Raw genomic sequence first — 18,326 nt, 5'->3', positions numbered from 1 at the left:
TGCTGAACCTGTAACACAAGTTTTAATTTAGCAGTTTCTCCATCTCTGAGTTGAGAGCAGATATTAAGTGTTACTTTCCGTTTCAATTTGTGATGTTTAATCCTTTACAGTGGAGACATGCGCACATGAACAAAACTGCAAGTAAAGGCATGTACATGTAACATGACAGACAGACAGCAGGGCAAAGAGAGAGGGAGACAGACAGACGGCATGACATGGAGAGAGACAGACAAGATGGCAAGACTGAGAGAGAGACAGACAAGATGGCAAGACTGAGAGAGAGACAGACAGACAAGATGGCAAGACTGAGAGAGAGAGAGACAGACAAGATGGCAAGACAGAGAGAGAGAGAGAGAGAGAGAGAGAGAGAGAGAGACAGATGACAGGTCTGTCTGTTTCTCTCTTTGTCCCACCATCTGTCTCCATCATTGTTCTGCTGGACAGATAGAGACAGACAAATGGCAAGACTGAGAGAGACAGACAAATACGACAGAGAAAGACTGACAGATAGACTGCAAGACAGAAAGAGAGAACGAGACAGACAAAAACGGCAGGACAGAGAGAGAGAGATACAATACAGCAAGACAGAGAGAAAGAGAGACAATACAGCAAGACAGAGAGAGACACAGACAGATGGCGGTACAACGAGAAAGAGAGACGGAGAAATGGAAAGACAGAGAGAGAGAGGGAGAGATGGACAAGACGGCAGGACAGAGAGAGAGACAGCCAAATAGCAAAACTGAGAGAGAAAAACAGACAGCAGGACAAAGAGAGATGGACAGTCGACAGGACAGAGAGACGCAGACAGCAGGACAGAGAGAGAGACAGATAAATGGCAGGACCAAAAGAGACAGACAGATGACAAGACTGAGAGAGAAAGAGAGATGGACAAAGAGGGCAGGACATGACAGAGAAAGAGACAGACAGACGGCAAGACTGAGAGAGATGAACAGACAGAAGGAGAGAGAGTGACAGACAGATAGATAGCAAGACTGACTGAGAGAGAGACAGACAAGACGGCAAGACTGACTGAGAGAGAGACAGACAGACGGCAAGACTGACTGAGAGAGAGACAGACGGCAAGACTGACTGAGAGACAGACAGACAGACAGACGGCAAGACTGCGAGAGACAGACAGACAGACGGCAAGACTGCGAGAGACAGACAGACAGACGGCAAGACTGCGAGAGACAGACAGAAAGACGGGAAGACTGTGAGAGACAGACTGACAGACGGCAAGACTGAGAGAGACAGAAAGACAACACGGCAAGACTGAGAGAGACAGAAAGACAACACGGCAAGACTGAGAGAGACAGAAAGACAACACGGCAAGACAGACAGACAGACGGCAAGACTGAGAGAGACAGACAGACAGATGGCAAGAATGCGAGAGACAGACAGACAGACGGCAAGACTGAGTGAGAAAGAAAACATGGCAAGACTGAGAGAGAAAGACAACACGGCGAGACAGACAGACAGACGGCAAGACTGAGAGAGACAGACAGACAGACGGCAAGACTGCGAGAGACAGACAGACAGACAGCAAGACTGAGTGAGAAAGAAAACATGGCAAGACTGAGAGAGAAAGGCAACACGGCAAGACTGAGAGAGAAAGACAACATGGCAAGACTGAGAGAAAAAAAACACGGCAAGATGGCAAGGCAGAGAAAGACAGACAGCAGGACAGAGAGAGAGAGACAGATGACAGGAAAGTAATAGGCAGAAATCTTCCTGTGCCGATTAGATTTTGCTTTAGCATCTTTTTCTAAATGTTTGTGTGTTTCTTGGGATCGAATCGATGACCATTGCAATGCTGAGCCACAAGACACAGAAAGGCAAGAGGCTTTGATTCAAGCCTGCATCCCCAGATGCCATGTTTATGAACAGACTTCTTTAGAAACCGTCTGGACCACGGCAGTGTTTGAAGTTTAAAGAGTAGGGTTCTTGTTCCTGCTTTTAAACTGATGCCAACTGAATCTTAAAATGTTTACAAAGATCAAGTGTGGCAGCTAAAGCGAACACACAAACCACCGCATAGCATCGTGGGAGGAGGGAACTTGGTTTAAAGCAGTCAGGACGTGTTTCTGTTATGCTCTGTGTTATTTGCATTGCTGTTTGCAAAACTAATTTTCCACAGAGATGTCGTTCCATGGAAACATTGGGAACTTGGTAATTTCTCTTCACAGTTTCCAGCCTGTTAGATTTATATTTGTCCATCAGACAGACTTTTTATCTAATGATTTACTACTATGAGCAGGTAAAGCATGTGTTGTATTTTATTTCTCGCTGCAGGTACCGTTTCCTGTGCTGCAAGGCGAGTGGGTGGAGTTCCTGGGTCGTGCGGACGATGGCATCATCATCGCCATCTCCAACTACAGACTTCACATTAAGTTCAAAGACTCCATCATCAACGTAAGACAGCTGATAACACACACGCGTTACACAATGTTGTGTGTTTTCACTTTTAAAGACAGATGGACAGAGAGCGAGAGATTCAACATTTATCAGTCGGTTCAACCATGTTTGAATCTTTAAGGGCGGAAGCAACACCAGTTTTAAACTCATATAAATGGGAACTTGAATGTCAACATTTCTGGACCTTTCATCCTACAAACAAAGATGCTCACTCTCTGTCTTAATCCCGTCTCTCTTTTCTGTCTGTAGATTTTTCACACCCTCCATCATTTATATCCTCTGTTTTTTGTTGTTTAGCTAAGTCACCTTTTCATTTCCCTCTTGTTTTCCACCTCGTTCTCCTCTTCTTGTCCTCGTGTCTTTGCCGATGTTGTAGATGTATCCGGGTGTGGACGATGAGATATCTGTGAGTAATCTGCACCCTCGACTCTGCCTCTTTATCTCCTCATTTCATCTCTTTATTTTTCTCCTTGGACTCTTTCTTGTCTCTGTAACTGATCTCATATGGTGTGGTTACATTACTGCACAATTCTTCTAACCTTCATGAAGTGTATATATAATAGAGATATTTTTGATTAATGAGCAGCGTTGTAGTCGAGTCCGAGTACACAACCAGCTTTATCTGGACTTGACACATAATATGTGGTCTTGGTCTTGAGTTGGACTCGACTACAACACTGATGATGAGCACTAAACTGTATGAACTTTATGATGACTGTTGTCCAGCCCATCTCTAAACACGAATGACAAGTTTATCTAACTAACAAGTTTATCTCTTCAAACAACAGACATGACGCTTGAATTACAGTCTGTCTGTTACATTGTTGCATTGGTTGAATCAGTCATGAGTAATGATGTCATGCTCTGATTGGCTGATGTGTTGTGTGCAGGTTCCTCTGAGGCTGATTGAGAGCGTGGAGAGCAGAGAGATGTTTCAACTTCACATCATCTGCAAAGACTTGAAAGTAGTGAGGTAATGCACACACAGAAGCATGCATGTGCTTTGAGTATACCGCATGAGTTCTGATTTGATAATGTTTGCTTCCTCTCGTGTCAGGTGTCATTTCTCAACATTTAAGCAGTGTGAGGAGTGGCTGAAGAGATTGAACAGGGCTATAGCACATCCCGCCCGTCTGGAGGATCTGTTCGCGCTGGCGTATCACGCCTGGTGTTTGGGAGGCAACACAGACGATGAAGACCAGCATCTGCACCTGTGCAGACCAGGTACAGACGCGCACCCATCACCTCCCCTTCTCTAAATGCTTTGTAGTGTCAGAGATGATAATGAGATTTCATACAGATGATGCTTTTGTGTTTGTCTCAGGTGAGCATGTGAGAAACAGGGTGGAGATGGAGATAAAGCGGATGGACTTTGACATGCAGAATGCCTGGAGGGTGTCTGATATCAACGCCAACTATAAGTACGAGATTACACAATAAACTACACAAGCAATAATTCACACTAATAGTAGCTGACCCTTACACTTTTGGGCTTCTAGATGAACTAAATTCAGGAAACATTTGTGGACTGATTTAAATTAATTTTTATCTAAAATGTGTAACTGTGAAAGAGTAGACTATACACGTAGTTCTGCTTATGACAAACATGGGCTTGTTACTGTCTTCCTTCAGCATGTGTTTGTATGGCTGTCCTTTAGAAAAGTGTGTGTGTGTAATAGTGCGAGACATGCCGTAGAGTTTTATAATTAAAGCAAGCCAGAACCTGCTGAGAGTCAGTGGCACACCAAAGAAACAGTTTCTGTTTAACTGGACTCTGTGTAAAGTCTGCCATTATAGGGTCACCAAAGTTCTTATGAAATAATTGGGGTGATTAGGACAGACACTGTTAGGATGAGACCAACATGGTGAGGGTGAGACAGACACTGTGAGGATGAGACAGGATGAAGATTAGTCAGACTTGGTAAGAGAGAAACAAACATTGTGAGTGAGACAGACAGGTTGAGGGTGAAACAGTAAAGTTGAGACAGACTTGGTGAGAGTGAGACAGACAGGTTAGGTTGAAACCGTGAAGTTGAGACAGATTTGGTGAGAGTGAGACAGACTTGGTGAGAGTGAGACAGACAGAGTAAGAGAGTGAGACAGTCAGGTTGAGGTTGAAACCGTAAAGTTGAGACAGACTTGGCGAGAGTGAGACAGACGCGGCTGAGGGTGACACCATGAAGTTAAGACAGATTTGGTGAGAGTGAGACAAACTTGGTGATAGAGTAAGACAGTCAGGTTGAGGTTGAAAGAGTAAAGTTGAGAGAGACTTGGTGGGATTGAGTGAGACAGTCAGGTTGAGGTTGAAACCGTGAAGTTGAGAAGGACATGGTTAGGGTGAGACAGACCTGGTGGGAGCGTGAGACAGACCTGGTGGGAGCGTGAGACAGACCTGGTGGGAGCGTGAGACAGACCTGGTGGGAGAGTGAGACAGACCTGGTGGGAGAGTGAGACAGACCTGGTGGGAGAGTGAGACAGACCTGGTGGGAGCGTGAGACAGACCTGGTGGGAGCGTGAGACAGACCTGGTGGGAGCGTGAGACAGACCTGGTGGGAGCGTGAGACAGTCAGGTTGAGGTTGAAACCGTAAAGTTGAGACAGACTTGGCGAGAGTGAGACAGACAGGCTAAGAGAGTGAGACAGACAGGCTAAGAGAGTGAGACAGACAGGCTAAGAGAGTGAGACAGACAGGCTAAAGGGGATCGCACACCGGCCGCGCAGCTCAGCGCCGCGTTGCGTCGCGCCTAGGAGAACTCGGAGGTATTGTAAACCGGAAGTGTACTTTAAATAGCGCGACCTTCGTCAGATAGCGTCTAATTCAAAATGTAAAATATACGTTAGCAGCCAATGTTAATCATTAATGATGTGGGAAAATATGATGTTATTTAATGTTAAACTATGTGAGTGGCGCTCTGTGGCGCGACAGGGATTAGAACAACTTCCTGAGTCACAGCTGGGCGGCGCGGACAGGCGCCATCTGGCGGCGCCGGTGTGCGTACACTCATAGAAAACAATGTCTTACATTTTTTTAGAACGGCGCGGCGCTGAGCTGAGCTGCGCGGCCGGTGTGCGATCCCCTTAAGAGAGTGAGACAGACAGGCTAAGAGAGTGAGACAGACAGGCTAAGAGAGTGAGACAGACAGGCTAAGAGAGTGAGACAGACAGGCTAAGAGAGTGAGACAGACTTGGTGAGAGAGTGAGACAGTCAGGTTGAGGGTGACAACGTGAAGTTAAGACAGATTTGGTGAGAGTGAGACAGACTTGGTAAGAGAGTGAGACAGACTTGGTGAGAGAGTGAGACAGACAGGGTAAGAGAGTGAGACAAACTTGGTAATAGAGTGAGACAGTCAGGTTGATGTTGAAACAGTAAAGTTGGGACAGACTTGGTGGGATTGATTGAGACAGTCAGTTTGAGGTTGAAACTGTGAAGTTGAGAAGGACATCGTTAGGGTGAGACATACCTGGTGAGAGTAAAACGGATACAGTGAAAGAAAGACTGAGGGGTAAGACAAACTTGATGAAAGCGAGACAGACAGGGCGAGACAGTGAGCCAGTTAGTTTGAGTGTAAAACAGTGAAGTTGAGACAGACATGGTTAGGGTGAGACAGGTTGAGACAGACTTGGTGAGAGTGAGACATACACTTTCACTCAAGTGGACCTGTGTTCATTTTGGACGCTGGATGTTTAAATGTGGTCATTTTTTTACGAAGCACCAGATTCATTAAAGTGCATCACAGACATGCAGTAAAAGTGTCTGCAAGATTTTCTGATGTGAGTTTGTTTTTTCTGCAGGTTGTGTTCGAGTTATCCTCAAAAACTACTGGTGCCTGTTTGGATCACAGATAAAGAGCTTGAGAGTGTGGGTTCCTTCAGGTCCTGGAAGAGAATTCCTGTGGTGGTCTACAGGTAAGACCAGCTGCTCTTCATCTTTCTACTTCCTGTTCTACCTCATCCACACTAAGAACGCTGAAGTCAGAGCAGCAGCCATATTTAATTTAGCATAAACCGAGTCATTGAAAGATTTAGTTAATGTATTTTTAGTTTCTTAATTAATTTGACTAACAACTACTTTTCTTCATACTTCTTCAGGCACCAGCGTAATGGAGCGGTGATCGCCCGCTGCAGTCAGCCTGAGATCAGTTGGTGGGGTTGGAGAAACACTGAGGATGAGTATTTAGTGACGTCTATAGCAAAGGCCTGTCAGCTGGACCCTGGACCACGAGTCTGTAGAACCAGAGGAGACGGACCAGACTCTGATAGTGACTTCGGTAAGATGGATTTCTAATAAATGTTTCATTTACTGGACATATTGGTGTCATACTGACAAATTAATCATTTAAAATAATAGTTTGCACTTGCAGAAGATGGCAAAAAATTTCATAATATTATCGGGTGCTTTTGCTTCTGAGGGGCGGTTTCCTGGACACGGTTTAGGTTGAGCAATGATCTGGCCTTAGTCTCTTTTTACAAACCTACCTTGCAAAAAACATTGCTGGTGGTGTGCATGTTGATACAAAACAATGGCAGTGCAGAGCTTTCAGTTAAGTTGGCACAAACATGCATTTTAGTTTGGGACTAAAGGTAAGCCCCGTCTGGGAAACCACCCTGAGTGTTTAGAGATTTACAGTAAAGAGCTGTGGGATTTGCCATGACGAAACCTGTTTAACATTCAAACACAATTACACAAGTTTTACTAAGTGACTGTGTCAATGGACACCCGGCTGCAGACTGACCTCTTAATGAGTTTTTTGAGTCATCACAGGCTAAATTTGGATTGTGGTTTTTATATGCTATATAATAATCCATTATCCACCCGAGTTGCATTAAATTTTGCAATTACGTTATGAATCGTCTGAGTCCCCATGAATAGCAACAGTCCTGAGATCAGGTTTTGGCCGGCTTCTTTAAAAGTCTCTTATCCTAATGGAAGTTTCTCCGCAGTGCTCCTCATTGATTTTCTAGCCGGACAGGCTGATAAATTATAACTGCACTCTTGTTGCATTAAAACCACACTCATCTCTATCGATTCATACCCAAGTCTCCTCCTTTTCACTCCCTTTCTGGCATACTATGCATACTTTTTCCACAGCACACAGTAGGGCGGGGTGTCAATACGTGTGATGCGGTATGCTATAATCAGGGTTCCCACGGGTCCTTGAAATCCTTGAAAGTTTGTCTGGGGGACAAAATTCAAGGCCCTTTGAAGTTTTTGAAAATATACATACATATATACAGGTCATTGAAATAGCTTGAATCTATTTTATGCTGGAAAAAATCCATATTATTCTCTGTGTAGTGTAGGATAATATCATAAAAATCTAGCCTTTTAAGCACACGTGCTAAACTGTTCACTTTAAATGCTTATATCTTCTGTATGCAAATGTTGATTCATACCAACATGCTTTTTTCATAGTTGTGTTTGACACATGAAAACGAAGGGAACGAGACGCTGCGTCTCCCTTGCCATACTTCCTGTGTCCCTGTAATGCCGTTTTTATTTCAGATAGCGATATACTTCCTTGCTCTCGCGTAACCCTGTCTTTGTCGTTAAGCCTCACCATTGGTTGAATTTGATATACACATTCAGACGCACTTACCCCTGGAGGCGTCCACAAAGTGTCACCGCAGTGGGAACTGTAACAATGTATCTTAAAAGGCAACACAATGTAACCTTGCACTCACTTGAAATGTGTCCCCACATTTAGTCCTTAAATTTGAGGGTATTGGAGCTAGAAAGTCCTTGAAAGGTCCTTGAATTTGAAGTTAACTAAGGTGTGGGAACCCTATTTAATGGTATCTGGACATTTCGTTATGCATGGGATACCCAGATGACCAATACATCTGCCAAAACATTTAGTATGGACCAGGGTGTCTTCTTTACTTATTGTTTGGTCATATGGCCAAACATGTGCCACTTTGACTTGGATTTGATGGGCGATTGCAGTTAAACAAACTGAGATCAATACTATCTATCATTTGTTGAATGTAAATTTGACGATCTGTTTTCGTTCTGTCTGTGTCTCAGACTCTTCTCTGACGGGTTGTCCTGGCTCAGACGCCAACGCTCCGGCCCAGAAGCTTCTGATTCTCGACGCCCGTTCTTACACCGCTGCTGTGGCAAACCGGGCCAAGGGCGGAGGCTGTGAATGTGAAGGTTTGTGTCTGATGCTGCTTTTGAGGATCTCGGTCTGACATCACGATAGAGTTTGTTGACTAATTTGAGTCTTTTTTTAGAGTACTATCCGAACTGTGAGGTGATGTTTATGGGCATGGCCAACATTCACTCCATCAGAAACAGTTTTCAGTCACTCAAAGCTGTTTGCAGTCAAATCCCAGACCCTGGAAAGTAAGTTTGCATCTTTTTGTTTTTTTCTGACAGAAATACACAAAACAGTTTATTAAACATGAACATTTCATATTTTTAAAAAACTACAATTTGAGAATCAATGCTCAAAAGTATGGCAGTTCCTAAAGTTGTGAAATGTGTTTATGGGTATCGATTTGTTCTCCATAGTCTCTCCAGAAAGCACTAGTTTGATCTGGATTCAATTTAGCTACGTTCAATAATCTTTCATTGACTGTGAGCTTTCTTTGCATTTCTATTGCTGTGCAAAAGACTATGATGTTATATTTAGCACTAATATCATGTACATGATCAGCCTCAATGTTTCATCCTGTCTGATAATGTAGGTCAATCTGAATCTAGGTTAAAGATGTTTGACTAGACACCCCGAGTCATTTGTGTAGATTTATTAGTCGTGTTTTTAACCCTTATTTCTCACTTGGTTCTTCCCAGCTGGCTCTCTGCTTTGGAAAGCACCCGTTGGCTCCAGCACCTGTCCGTCATGCTGAAAGCAGCCACTCTGGTTTGTTCTGCGGTGGAGAGGGAGGGACGACCGGTGTTGGTTCACTGTTCTGATGGTTGGGATCGAACCCCGCAGATCGTGGCGCTTGCGAAGGTTCTCCTGGATCCTTACTATAGGACCATAGAGGTAAAGTCATGTAAACCATACATGCAAGATCTTTCTCAACTTTATGCATTTCAAAATCTTAGTTGATATAAATGTCCTGTAATTCGGGTTAGATGTTATTGGATCTTGATCTCATGCGGGGTTTCTCTCTGATCTCAGGGTTTTCAGGTGCTGGTGGAGACGGAGTGGCTGGATTATGGTCATAAGTTTGCCGATCGTTGTGGTCATCAGGAGAAGGGTGATGATGTTAGTGAACAGTGTCCTGTGTTCCTGCAGTGGCTGGATTGTGTACATCAGCTATTGAAGCAGTTTCCCTGCCTGTTTGAATTCAATGAAGCCTTTCTGGTACGTAACCTGTTGCCTTTTCTTGTCATAACAACCAAACATGATTTTGGTTTTTGATGAGGGGTTTTTTTGTGATCGTTGCGGGCAAAAATCCTTGATCTTGCGGCACGTTTTCTTATAAAATGCGATGGAATATGCATGATATTTATGCAATGAAATTGTGGGAACTTGCAAAAACTGTTTGCAGCTTTAAATGCAACAAGAACCGCAGATTTACACGTTCAATGACACGTAAACAATTGCAAAAGTTTTTATTAAGGAAATCTAAAATTTTAGTTCATGCTATAAAAGGGTAAATGATTTACGCTAATATTCTGGCATGCAAGCAAATTAACGTGAAGTTATCATCCGGTAGTGCAGTTGATAATATAGTTAACGTTATAGTTATTGTTGAAGTGTGAACGGCCCTTAAGAGTCTATAAATCTTGTGGTGTGTTAACACCAGATGCGAATAAGGCGAAAAAATCACGCTTTTCAACATTTTGACTTAAATTTCTTATTTTTGCCTCCACAAGAGCAAGCTCCTGATTGGTTAAAAAGGCGCGAATATTTGACAAAGTTCAGATTTTCCATCGAATCACACATTACGGGCAACAAATGCTCAATTCGCGTTGCAAGATGTCTATCGCGTCTTTAAATTGACTTAATATCGCGCTTAACGCTTCATTTGCTTCTGTTGTAAAGCACCTTTAGTGTGTTTTAAATGTTTTTATTGTCATGATGTACTGAATGTTTTGTTGCGTTTGTAGGTGAAGTTGGTTCAGCACACATACTCGTGTCTATACGGCACTTTCCTGTGCAATAACTCAAAAGAGCGTGACGCTCGCAACGTTTATAAACGCACATGCTCCGTCTGGTCTCTTCTCCGCACCGGAAACAAAAACTTCCAGAACTTTCTCTACATCCCCTGCCATGATATGGTGAGACAGTAACAATGTGTGTTTCAATATATGTGCCTTTATTTTGTATTATATGCAACAAATCATCATAATCATTGTCCTTGAAGGCCAGCCCTTCTTGTAAATATCACATTGGATTGTTTGTCTGGGTTGATGAATAAAAACATTTGTGCAGAACAGTGAGTATTTTGGCTCAATTTCTATCTGTACTCTGTGACAGATCTTGCAGCCGGTGTGTCACACGCGAGCTCTGCAGTTATGGACGGCCGTTTATCTGCCGACTTCATCTCCTTGTACAGCGGCTGAAGATGCCATGGAGAACTACCTGAGTCCTTCTGCACAGGGCGAAGAGTTCACCTCACGATCTCTGGACAGGTAAACACAATTCAATGTCATTTCAGCACATAAGTCACTACTGGTCCAGACTTAAACTGTTAACTTCACTATTTGCTGGTAAATTACTTGACTAAATCTTTGTTTGGCTTTGTAGAAATTAATATGGCCAAAATGTGCAAATTTAATGTCAGATTGCTTCTTAAATGTCACAAAATCAAGCAAACGGAAACATTAGATGTAAAGCATTAAAAGTTAGCTGCATTATTAGTAAAGATATCAGTGCATCCTTATCCATCACATTGTAATCACATTCTGCCCCCTTTTGGAAAGATGATGTAGTACTCATGACTTTGTAATTTTTGACAGCCTGATGTTTATTTTTATCACAGAGTCCCCAAGACACGCTCGATGGACAACTTGGTGTCCGCTTGCGAAAATGTGACGCTCACCCGCACCTCAAGTGACCCCAATCTCAACAAACACTGCCAGGAGGGACGCTCGACTCTGGAGTCCAGCCAGCCGATGTCCATCCAGTGTGCCGGTTCGTCAGGAACCCCAGAGGACGTCCCAGTCGCTGGATTGTTAAATGATGACCAGGAGTTGGAAATCAGTTCTTCGGCATCTCATGAGGACAATGTGAGGGCGGAGCCTTGTCTGACAACCCAGCCCCTGCCATCTATGCCCCACCCTTTATCTTTAGATCAGCACCCATCCCTTACTGTTTTAGATCAACCTTCACTTCCAATCTCACCCTTGCCTCAGGAAGTGCAAGTCAGGCCTGCTGAGGTCACTTCCTGTACGTCCACTACACCAGATCCACCTCCCGTCAGTAACGGTTTTGCACACCTGAAGGACAACGGTCCGTTTGTAAACTCCGAGTCATCCACGGTGTTTGAACGTTTACCGGTGGAAAATTCAGAGGAAACCGTGGAGGAGGAATACGCCGTCCCTCCCGTTTCTAAAGCTTTGTCTGTGGAGTCACAGAGCCGCATTGCAGCAAAGATGACCGAGGCTATGCGAAACGGCGAACTGATCCCCGTCAAAGATCGAGTGCCGGCCGAATACGCCAGAGCGGCGCGACGCTTCATCTCACAAAGCCAGCTGAACGATCTTTCCCTGCTGGGCTCCCAGTGGGACAGCGTCCAAGGTCTCGTCCAATCGGCTTGCGGAGGCGCCATACAGAATGGGAGCTATCACGGACGCCGCTTGGCAAACAAGCTCCTCCGCGCCCACGGCGCAAGCTCCAACGGAGGACCGTGTTGCCGGCGGGACCCTTTGTGCACTCCCGGAAGTCCGGTTCAGTCTGGCTGGTTCTCCTCTGTGAAAAACACAAGCTATGCCGCTCTCTGTTCGTCCGCCGCCTCTTCGTTGGCAATGGGACCGTCTTTCCGGCAACTTTGTTCTCCAACCCCGGGTGGCTCTCCGGGTCTGTTTCAGACGCCCGGGTACGTCGATGACGATGGTTTGCCGGTGGCCGTGGACGCCGTACAGCAGCGCCTGCGTCAGATTGAAGCCAGTTATAAACAAGAAGTGGAGGTTTTGAGACGGCAGGTGAAACAGCTTCAGCTGAAATTGGAGAGCAAACAGTTCTGCTCGCCGCCCTCAGAGCCAGACGTCGACTACGAAGATGATATTGTGAGTTGTGTATGGATTTGTGATCACTGTGATTGCACATAAATGCAATGTCAGTGTGTTAAATAAAGTCGCACTTGTAATGAGACTAACAGTAGTGTATGTTGTGTCTGTGTCTTATTTCGACAGACGTGTCTGAGGGAATCTGATGGCAGCGATGAAGAAGACTCTCTGTCCAATCACAGTGAAGATCGTTTGAGTGAGGGCAGCTGGGATCGTGTGGAGAGGAAGGACACAGAGGTTTGTTTTCAGGACACTTACAACACTACACCAAACCATCATTCAGACTCATTTGTTATCATTTCAAAAAGTTGAATATTTTTTGAAATGTCTGTGCACACATTTAAAGTAGTTGTTCGAACAAATCTTTTTTAAAAGGTTTACCTAAATGACATTTAATGAATTTTCTGTTGAGGATTCAATTATATCATGGTTTATGATAACTTATTTGAATGCGTTATAATGCACTTGAGTATATACGGTCACTAATGTTATTGAAACCTAATGACATAAACAACACAGATGTCATAATGTTTAAAGGAATAGTCTACTCATTTTCAATATTAAAATATGTTATTACCTTAACTAAGAATTGTTGATACATCCCTCTATCATCTGTGTGCGTGCACGTAAGCGCTGGAGCGCGCTGCGACGCTTCGATAGCATTTAGCTTAGCCCCATTCATTCAATGGTACCATTTAGAGATAAAGTTAGAAGTGACCAAACACATCAACGTTTTTCCTATTTAAGACAAGTAGTTATACGGCAAGTTTGGTGGTACAAAATAAAATGTAGCGCTTTTCTAAGCGGATTTAAAAGAGGAACTATATTTTATGGCGTAATAGCACTTTTGGGAGTACTTCGACTCGCCTGAAAAGTCCGCTCACCTTCTCACTCTCATAATGGGAGAGGGAGGGTGTTACTGCGCCGAGTCGAAGTACTCCCAAAAGTGCTATCCTAACAAACCATACATCAATGTATAGTTTATTTACTCAGCTTTCAGATGTCAAAAGTATAAAAAAAGCAATCCAGAAGTGGAATCTATAGTTAAATTTCTTTCTATAGCACTTTTCACAATTTTGCATTGTAGTACAGCGTCTTTACAGTAAACACGTTTTACTACAGGCAGGCATATATTAAAAAGGAGGGCTTTGAATATTATATAATGCATGGTGTTAAATAATACCAATATACTTCCAAATCGTTTAATTTCAAATGATTTCTCACATCTGTGCATTTGTTTTATTTTTCACTTGTCTCACCTTTATTGTTGTTTTGACTGTCAGGTCACTAGATGGGTTCCTGATCACATGGCTTCACACTGTTTTAACTGTGACTGTGAGTTCTGGATCGCCAAAAGACGCCATCATTGCAGGTGAGTCCTCCTGTCATCATCCCTTAGGTTTGAATTTAAGCATGGATGTGCTTGATTTGATAGCATCTGATGTTAGGTGCTTGAATGCGTGATGTGATTATAATCCGTGTGTGTGTTTCTCACAGGAACTGTGGTAATGTGTTTTGTAAAGACTGCTGTCATCTGAGGCTGCCCATTCCAGACCAGCAGCTGTACGACCCGGTTCTGGTCTGCAACACCTGTTACGACCTTCTGCTGGCGTCACGTACGCGAGAGCTGTGCTCGCAGCAGCTCAAGAAGCCCATCGCCACAGCTTCCAGCTGAAACGGCCAATCAGAGCTCACCCAGCGAGGCCCTCCGCGGGGGCGTCCGTACAGATGCCCGATATTTAGCGGAAGAGTTGCTCTCTGCGTAAAGAGGGACGAGAGGACAGTCAAGAGACTGATCTATATGAGGGAGAGGATGGAGTCCAGACACACACGAGGAAGAGCGTGCTTTGCGATGAAGAGCGTTTTTAATCGAAAGCCTCTCTGCTTGAGGACTGCAGGATGAACCCGTCCACCGGTCGGACCTTTCGGTTCAGATGCCCGCTGTGGCGTTTCTTCATCTCAGAATCATCCCATCTGTGTCTCACCAAAGGACAATCACGTCCCCTCAGAGACAATGACTGGAAAGCCCTCTGTGTGTCCATCATGAGGCTCACTATTTAAATGAAAAAAGCTGCTACAGTATTTAAAAATGAATCGATTCTACTTTTCTATTATCATTTTGTGCACTATAAGAGGGGATTTCAGACCAAAATGGAGAAAATGCAGTCGTTTACTTGCTGTCGTCCGTTGATACGTGGCTGTACGAAGCTTGAATGTGTTTTTTGGGGGGGCGGAGTTACTGAAAAGATTTAAGCTGCCAGTTTGCATTGATTTGATTTCAATTTTGTGTCGTCTGTTGTTATCGTGAATGGGTTTGATTTTCACGCCTCAGATCTGCGCTTTAGCTTAAATGTGATTTGGGTTTTTTTTTCACTTTGTGATGCAAAATACAAAAGAAGTCCTGAAATGCCAAAATCAAGCTGGAAGATGACACCATTCATTTATTCAGATTTCATGTTTATCTGGTTGGTTGTACGTGCCATGTTTTCTGCTGTTCGACTTTAACTGGAAACAACTGAACATTTATGCACCGATAATGTGTATGTTGTGTATGTTAAGATTAAACTATAGCCACGTTACACTTCTCCGTCTGTTGGATATTTCAGAAACTTAGCCAGAATTACTCGTGTACTATTACTAATTTTATAAGAAAACCACTTTACAATAACTAACTGGACGGATGGAAAGACGTGAATCATTGGAAACTGGTGGCCATTGTATATGAGGGTTTCATTGGTTTGGCATTACGTTTTCAATATAAATAAGTGCTATTTTTCTTTACATTGTCATGTTTTCTATCCAACCCGGTTCCCTAAAATAAGTGTAATGTTAAATCGAGAACCTCAAAACAGTGCCATCTTTTTTCTTTTTAATATATTACACTGTTTACCTTATTTGTAACTACTTAACACGTTTAATGGTACAATAGCTAGATGCTTAACAAAGAGATAAAACATGACTTAGAAAACACTGATCACTAAAGAACCCATTCGGTTCTGCGTTACCTGATTGTTCATTTTTTTTCTTTTTTCATGGTGTTGATGAAGAAAACATTTTGATTTCGACTTTAAACGAAAACCCAGAAATGTGATGTATAGTTGGTCTGTAACGGTGGCTAAAATTTGTCACTTAGTGAATAATCGTTGTAAAGAAATGCACTGTACAAGTTCAATCCCATGAGTGAAATTAAAAGATGTATGTCTTTATCAGCCATCTGTCTCCAGTGTTCACTTCATGTTTACATCTTTGATGAATCCTAACAGAAGTCCACTTTTAGATGAATTTATTGTTCTACAATATAACAGATTTTTTAAAATTTTATATTCTAACATTAAGCTAATTGTATTATTTATTTGTATTCCTCAAATCTTTCTCGTAGTGGATTTATAATTTTGTATTATATAACACTGATAGTTGAATTCTTGGCATTTACTGATCTGTTAAGCATTGTGTTACATTTATAAATGTAAATGTGTAGCATTTGGAAACATTTATCATGTCTCAAGTGTTATTTATCATCTCAAGTGATTTTTCATTATTTTGTAACTATTCAGTATATTTACATATAATTTTTAATACATTTCAAAATATACAAAAAATGGCCAAAAAATATATGCACTGAAATATGTTTACAAAAATGAATTCACAATTATATTTTTTATAAATGTTTTAATATATTTTGAGAAAAAAATATATTTTTATCATTTAAATTATAGCATTTATATTAACATCGCATTGGAAGAAAAACTTAAACATAAGTTTGAAAATGAAATTTAAACTGCTCAAATGCAAAAATATATTTAGAATTTTATACATACTTATACATTTTATATTTATACTTTATACATTTAGTAAAAACTGTTATATTTTGGCAAGGAAAAAATATATCTTTTCGCTGTATAGGTGTTAATGTACACTAAAAAAATGCATTCAATTTACTACATTTTTTTAAGGTGGGTGGTTGCAATCAGTTTATTTAAGCTACATTTAAACAATAGTTTTATTGTTTTGTTTTTCTAATTTTCTTTGTTTAAATTGAGAGAAAGAAAATGTATATTGAAAGAGAGAAAAAAATTGAAAGAGGAAAAAATCTTAAAACGGAAGAATTTTGAAGTTGTGCTTTGGGGCTTCCATAGGATTCTGCAGTCATAGTTGTTGAATGATGTTTTAAACCTGAGCATCAATATTTAAATTTGTATTATAATGATTTTGCCAAAAAATATGAAAACAAAGTGATAAATCATGTGTAGTGCTGAGATACAAAGGTTCAATAATTGTACGGGGGAAAACACGTGCTAGCTAGAGGTTTTGTTTGTAATCATCCAACACAGAATGAAAAGTAGTTTGATACACAAAATAATTTGATAAAAACAAAATTTTATCTCATAATATTTCAAGATTAGCATAAACACAATGCCAAACGAACAGTTGAACAAACAGCTGAACACAGTCAAAATGTAACCCCCCCCCCAAAAAAAAGTGAACTCAGGTCAGTTTTATTATGCAAGTTCATAAAACATTCATCCTTCTGACTAATAACACCAATTTTGTCTACTTTTTGTTTATAGACAGATTTAATGACAAAAATGCGCATCAGTAAAGGGGAGTTAGTTAATAATGATTTGTTAAATAAAACTAAAACTATACAGAAAACACTTTAATTATGTTTAAATCAAGTTAAATAATTATTTTTTCTTAAAAACATATTTTTAGAAAAATCTTGCTTATATTTTGTAAAAAAAGTGTCAAATATTTAGACAGATCTTGTTACTTACACTAATTTGACCAGCAGGTGTCGCCAGTGTGTGTTGTGTTTCGAACGGTTCAAGTGATTCGAAGCTTCGAAAAGCTTCGTTTCTCCCATCACTAGAGAATTGTTCACCAAAACTAAGTTACCGGGTTGTTCTTTTTCACATTTTCTAGGTTAATAGAAGCACTTGGGACTTAATTATAGCACTTAAACATGGAAAAAAGTCAACTTTTAATGGAACATCAATTTTGACCCATACAATGTGTTGTTGGTGCTACAAATATAACCGTGTTACTTATGACTTTAAAATGAGAAGTGTTTGATTATGTTTATTTTTGATGTTTTTAAATAGTAACCTAGTTTAATTTTGTATGAGTTTTTATAAGAGTGTGACTCGGTTGGATCAGTTTTTATTGAAGATTTATTTTATCTTTTTGTAGAAAATAAGGAAAATATATATTTCAGGTTGAGCTCTACAATAAAATGTAATGTATAGTCGATCAACTAGGCCCTGTTAAAACTAAATGCATAGAAATTTTGTCTTACTAAATACTCTTTTTGGCTCTTTTTAATTGTGCTGCCTTAACTTCGTCCACCGCTAGATGTCACTATAACACAAATTCTCATTTTCTTCACATGTATGTGTTCTCACATTGACCACAGGGTCTACTGCACATTTAATGTATGTACAGGTCATGACAGTGTCACTAAATTTATGGACAAAGCATAAACCTACAGATCTTTTTTCTCTGAAATACTGGGCTAAAACTAAACCCCACAAACATCACAACTACAACAACTGTATGCACCTCAGAACTAAATACTTTAAATAAGATTAACCTCAGTAAATAATTCTAACATGTTATATGGGATTTATATCCTCAGTTGACTGTGTTATTGTTAGCAATGCAAAGGTCATGGGTTCGATCCCATGAATCACAGATTCTGAAGTCACTTTGGATAAATGTGGATCAAT

At 41.3% G+C, this 18,326-nt stretch overlaps 1 protein-coding gene and 1 long non-coding RNA gene across 10 annotated transcripts in view; one reads left to right on the top strand and one right to left on the bottom strand.

Moving 5' to 3' along the window:
- Window positions 1–15,813, top strand: part of mtmr4 (myotubularin related protein 4) — a 47,640-nt gene extending 31,827 nt beyond the window's left edge. For 5 of the 6 annotated variants that reach the window (XM_055198198.2, XM_055198200.2, XM_055198197.2 and 2 more), the window contains 17 exons: window positions 2,293–2,412; window positions 2,792–2,821; window positions 3,306–3,388; window positions 3,473–3,639; window positions 3,740–3,836; window positions 6,207–6,320; window positions 6,504–6,682; window positions 8,440–8,568; window positions 8,649–8,760; window positions 9,211–9,406; window positions 9,545–9,730; window positions 10,480–10,650; window positions 10,850–11,004; window positions 11,355–12,600; window positions 12,727–12,837; window positions 13,884–13,972; window positions 14,098–15,813. In XM_055198198.2, coding sequence (XP_055054173.2) covers window positions 2,293–2,412; window positions 2,792–2,821; window positions 3,306–3,388; window positions 3,473–3,639; window positions 3,740–3,836; window positions 6,207–6,320; window positions 6,504–6,682; window positions 8,440–8,568; window positions 8,649–8,760; window positions 9,211–9,406; window positions 9,545–9,730; window positions 10,480–10,650; window positions 10,850–11,004; window positions 11,355–12,600; window positions 12,727–12,837; window positions 13,884–13,972; window positions 14,098–14,275 — 3,363 coding nt within the window. In that variant the 3' untranslated portion in view covers window positions 14,276–15,813. The remainder of the gene's footprint in view (window positions 1–2,292; window positions 2,413–2,791; window positions 2,822–3,305; window positions 3,389–3,472; window positions 3,640–3,739; window positions 3,837–6,206; window positions 6,321–6,503; window positions 6,683–8,439; window positions 8,569–8,648; window positions 8,761–9,210; window positions 9,407–9,544; window positions 9,731–10,479; window positions 10,651–10,849; window positions 11,005–11,354; window positions 12,601–12,726; window positions 12,838–13,883; window positions 13,973–14,097) is intronic. The other variant, XM_055198196.2, reaches the window with a different exon arrangement.
- Window positions 1–18,326, bottom strand: part of LOC129439531 (uncharacterized) — a 91,403-nt gene that overhangs the window by 9,604 nt on the left and 63,473 nt on the right. The gene's annotated exons all lie outside the window — the stretch shown is intronic.

This window comes from Misgurnus anguillicaudatus, chromosome 22 (genome assembly GCF_027580225.2).
Source record: "Misgurnus anguillicaudatus chromosome 22, ASM2758022v2, whole genome shotgun sequence".
NCBI lineage: Eukaryota > Metazoa > Chordata > Actinopteri > Cypriniformes > Cobitidae > Misgurnus > Misgurnus anguillicaudatus.
Note: the sequence above shows the minus strand (reverse complement) of the source record. Positions and strands in the feature narration are given on the sequence as shown.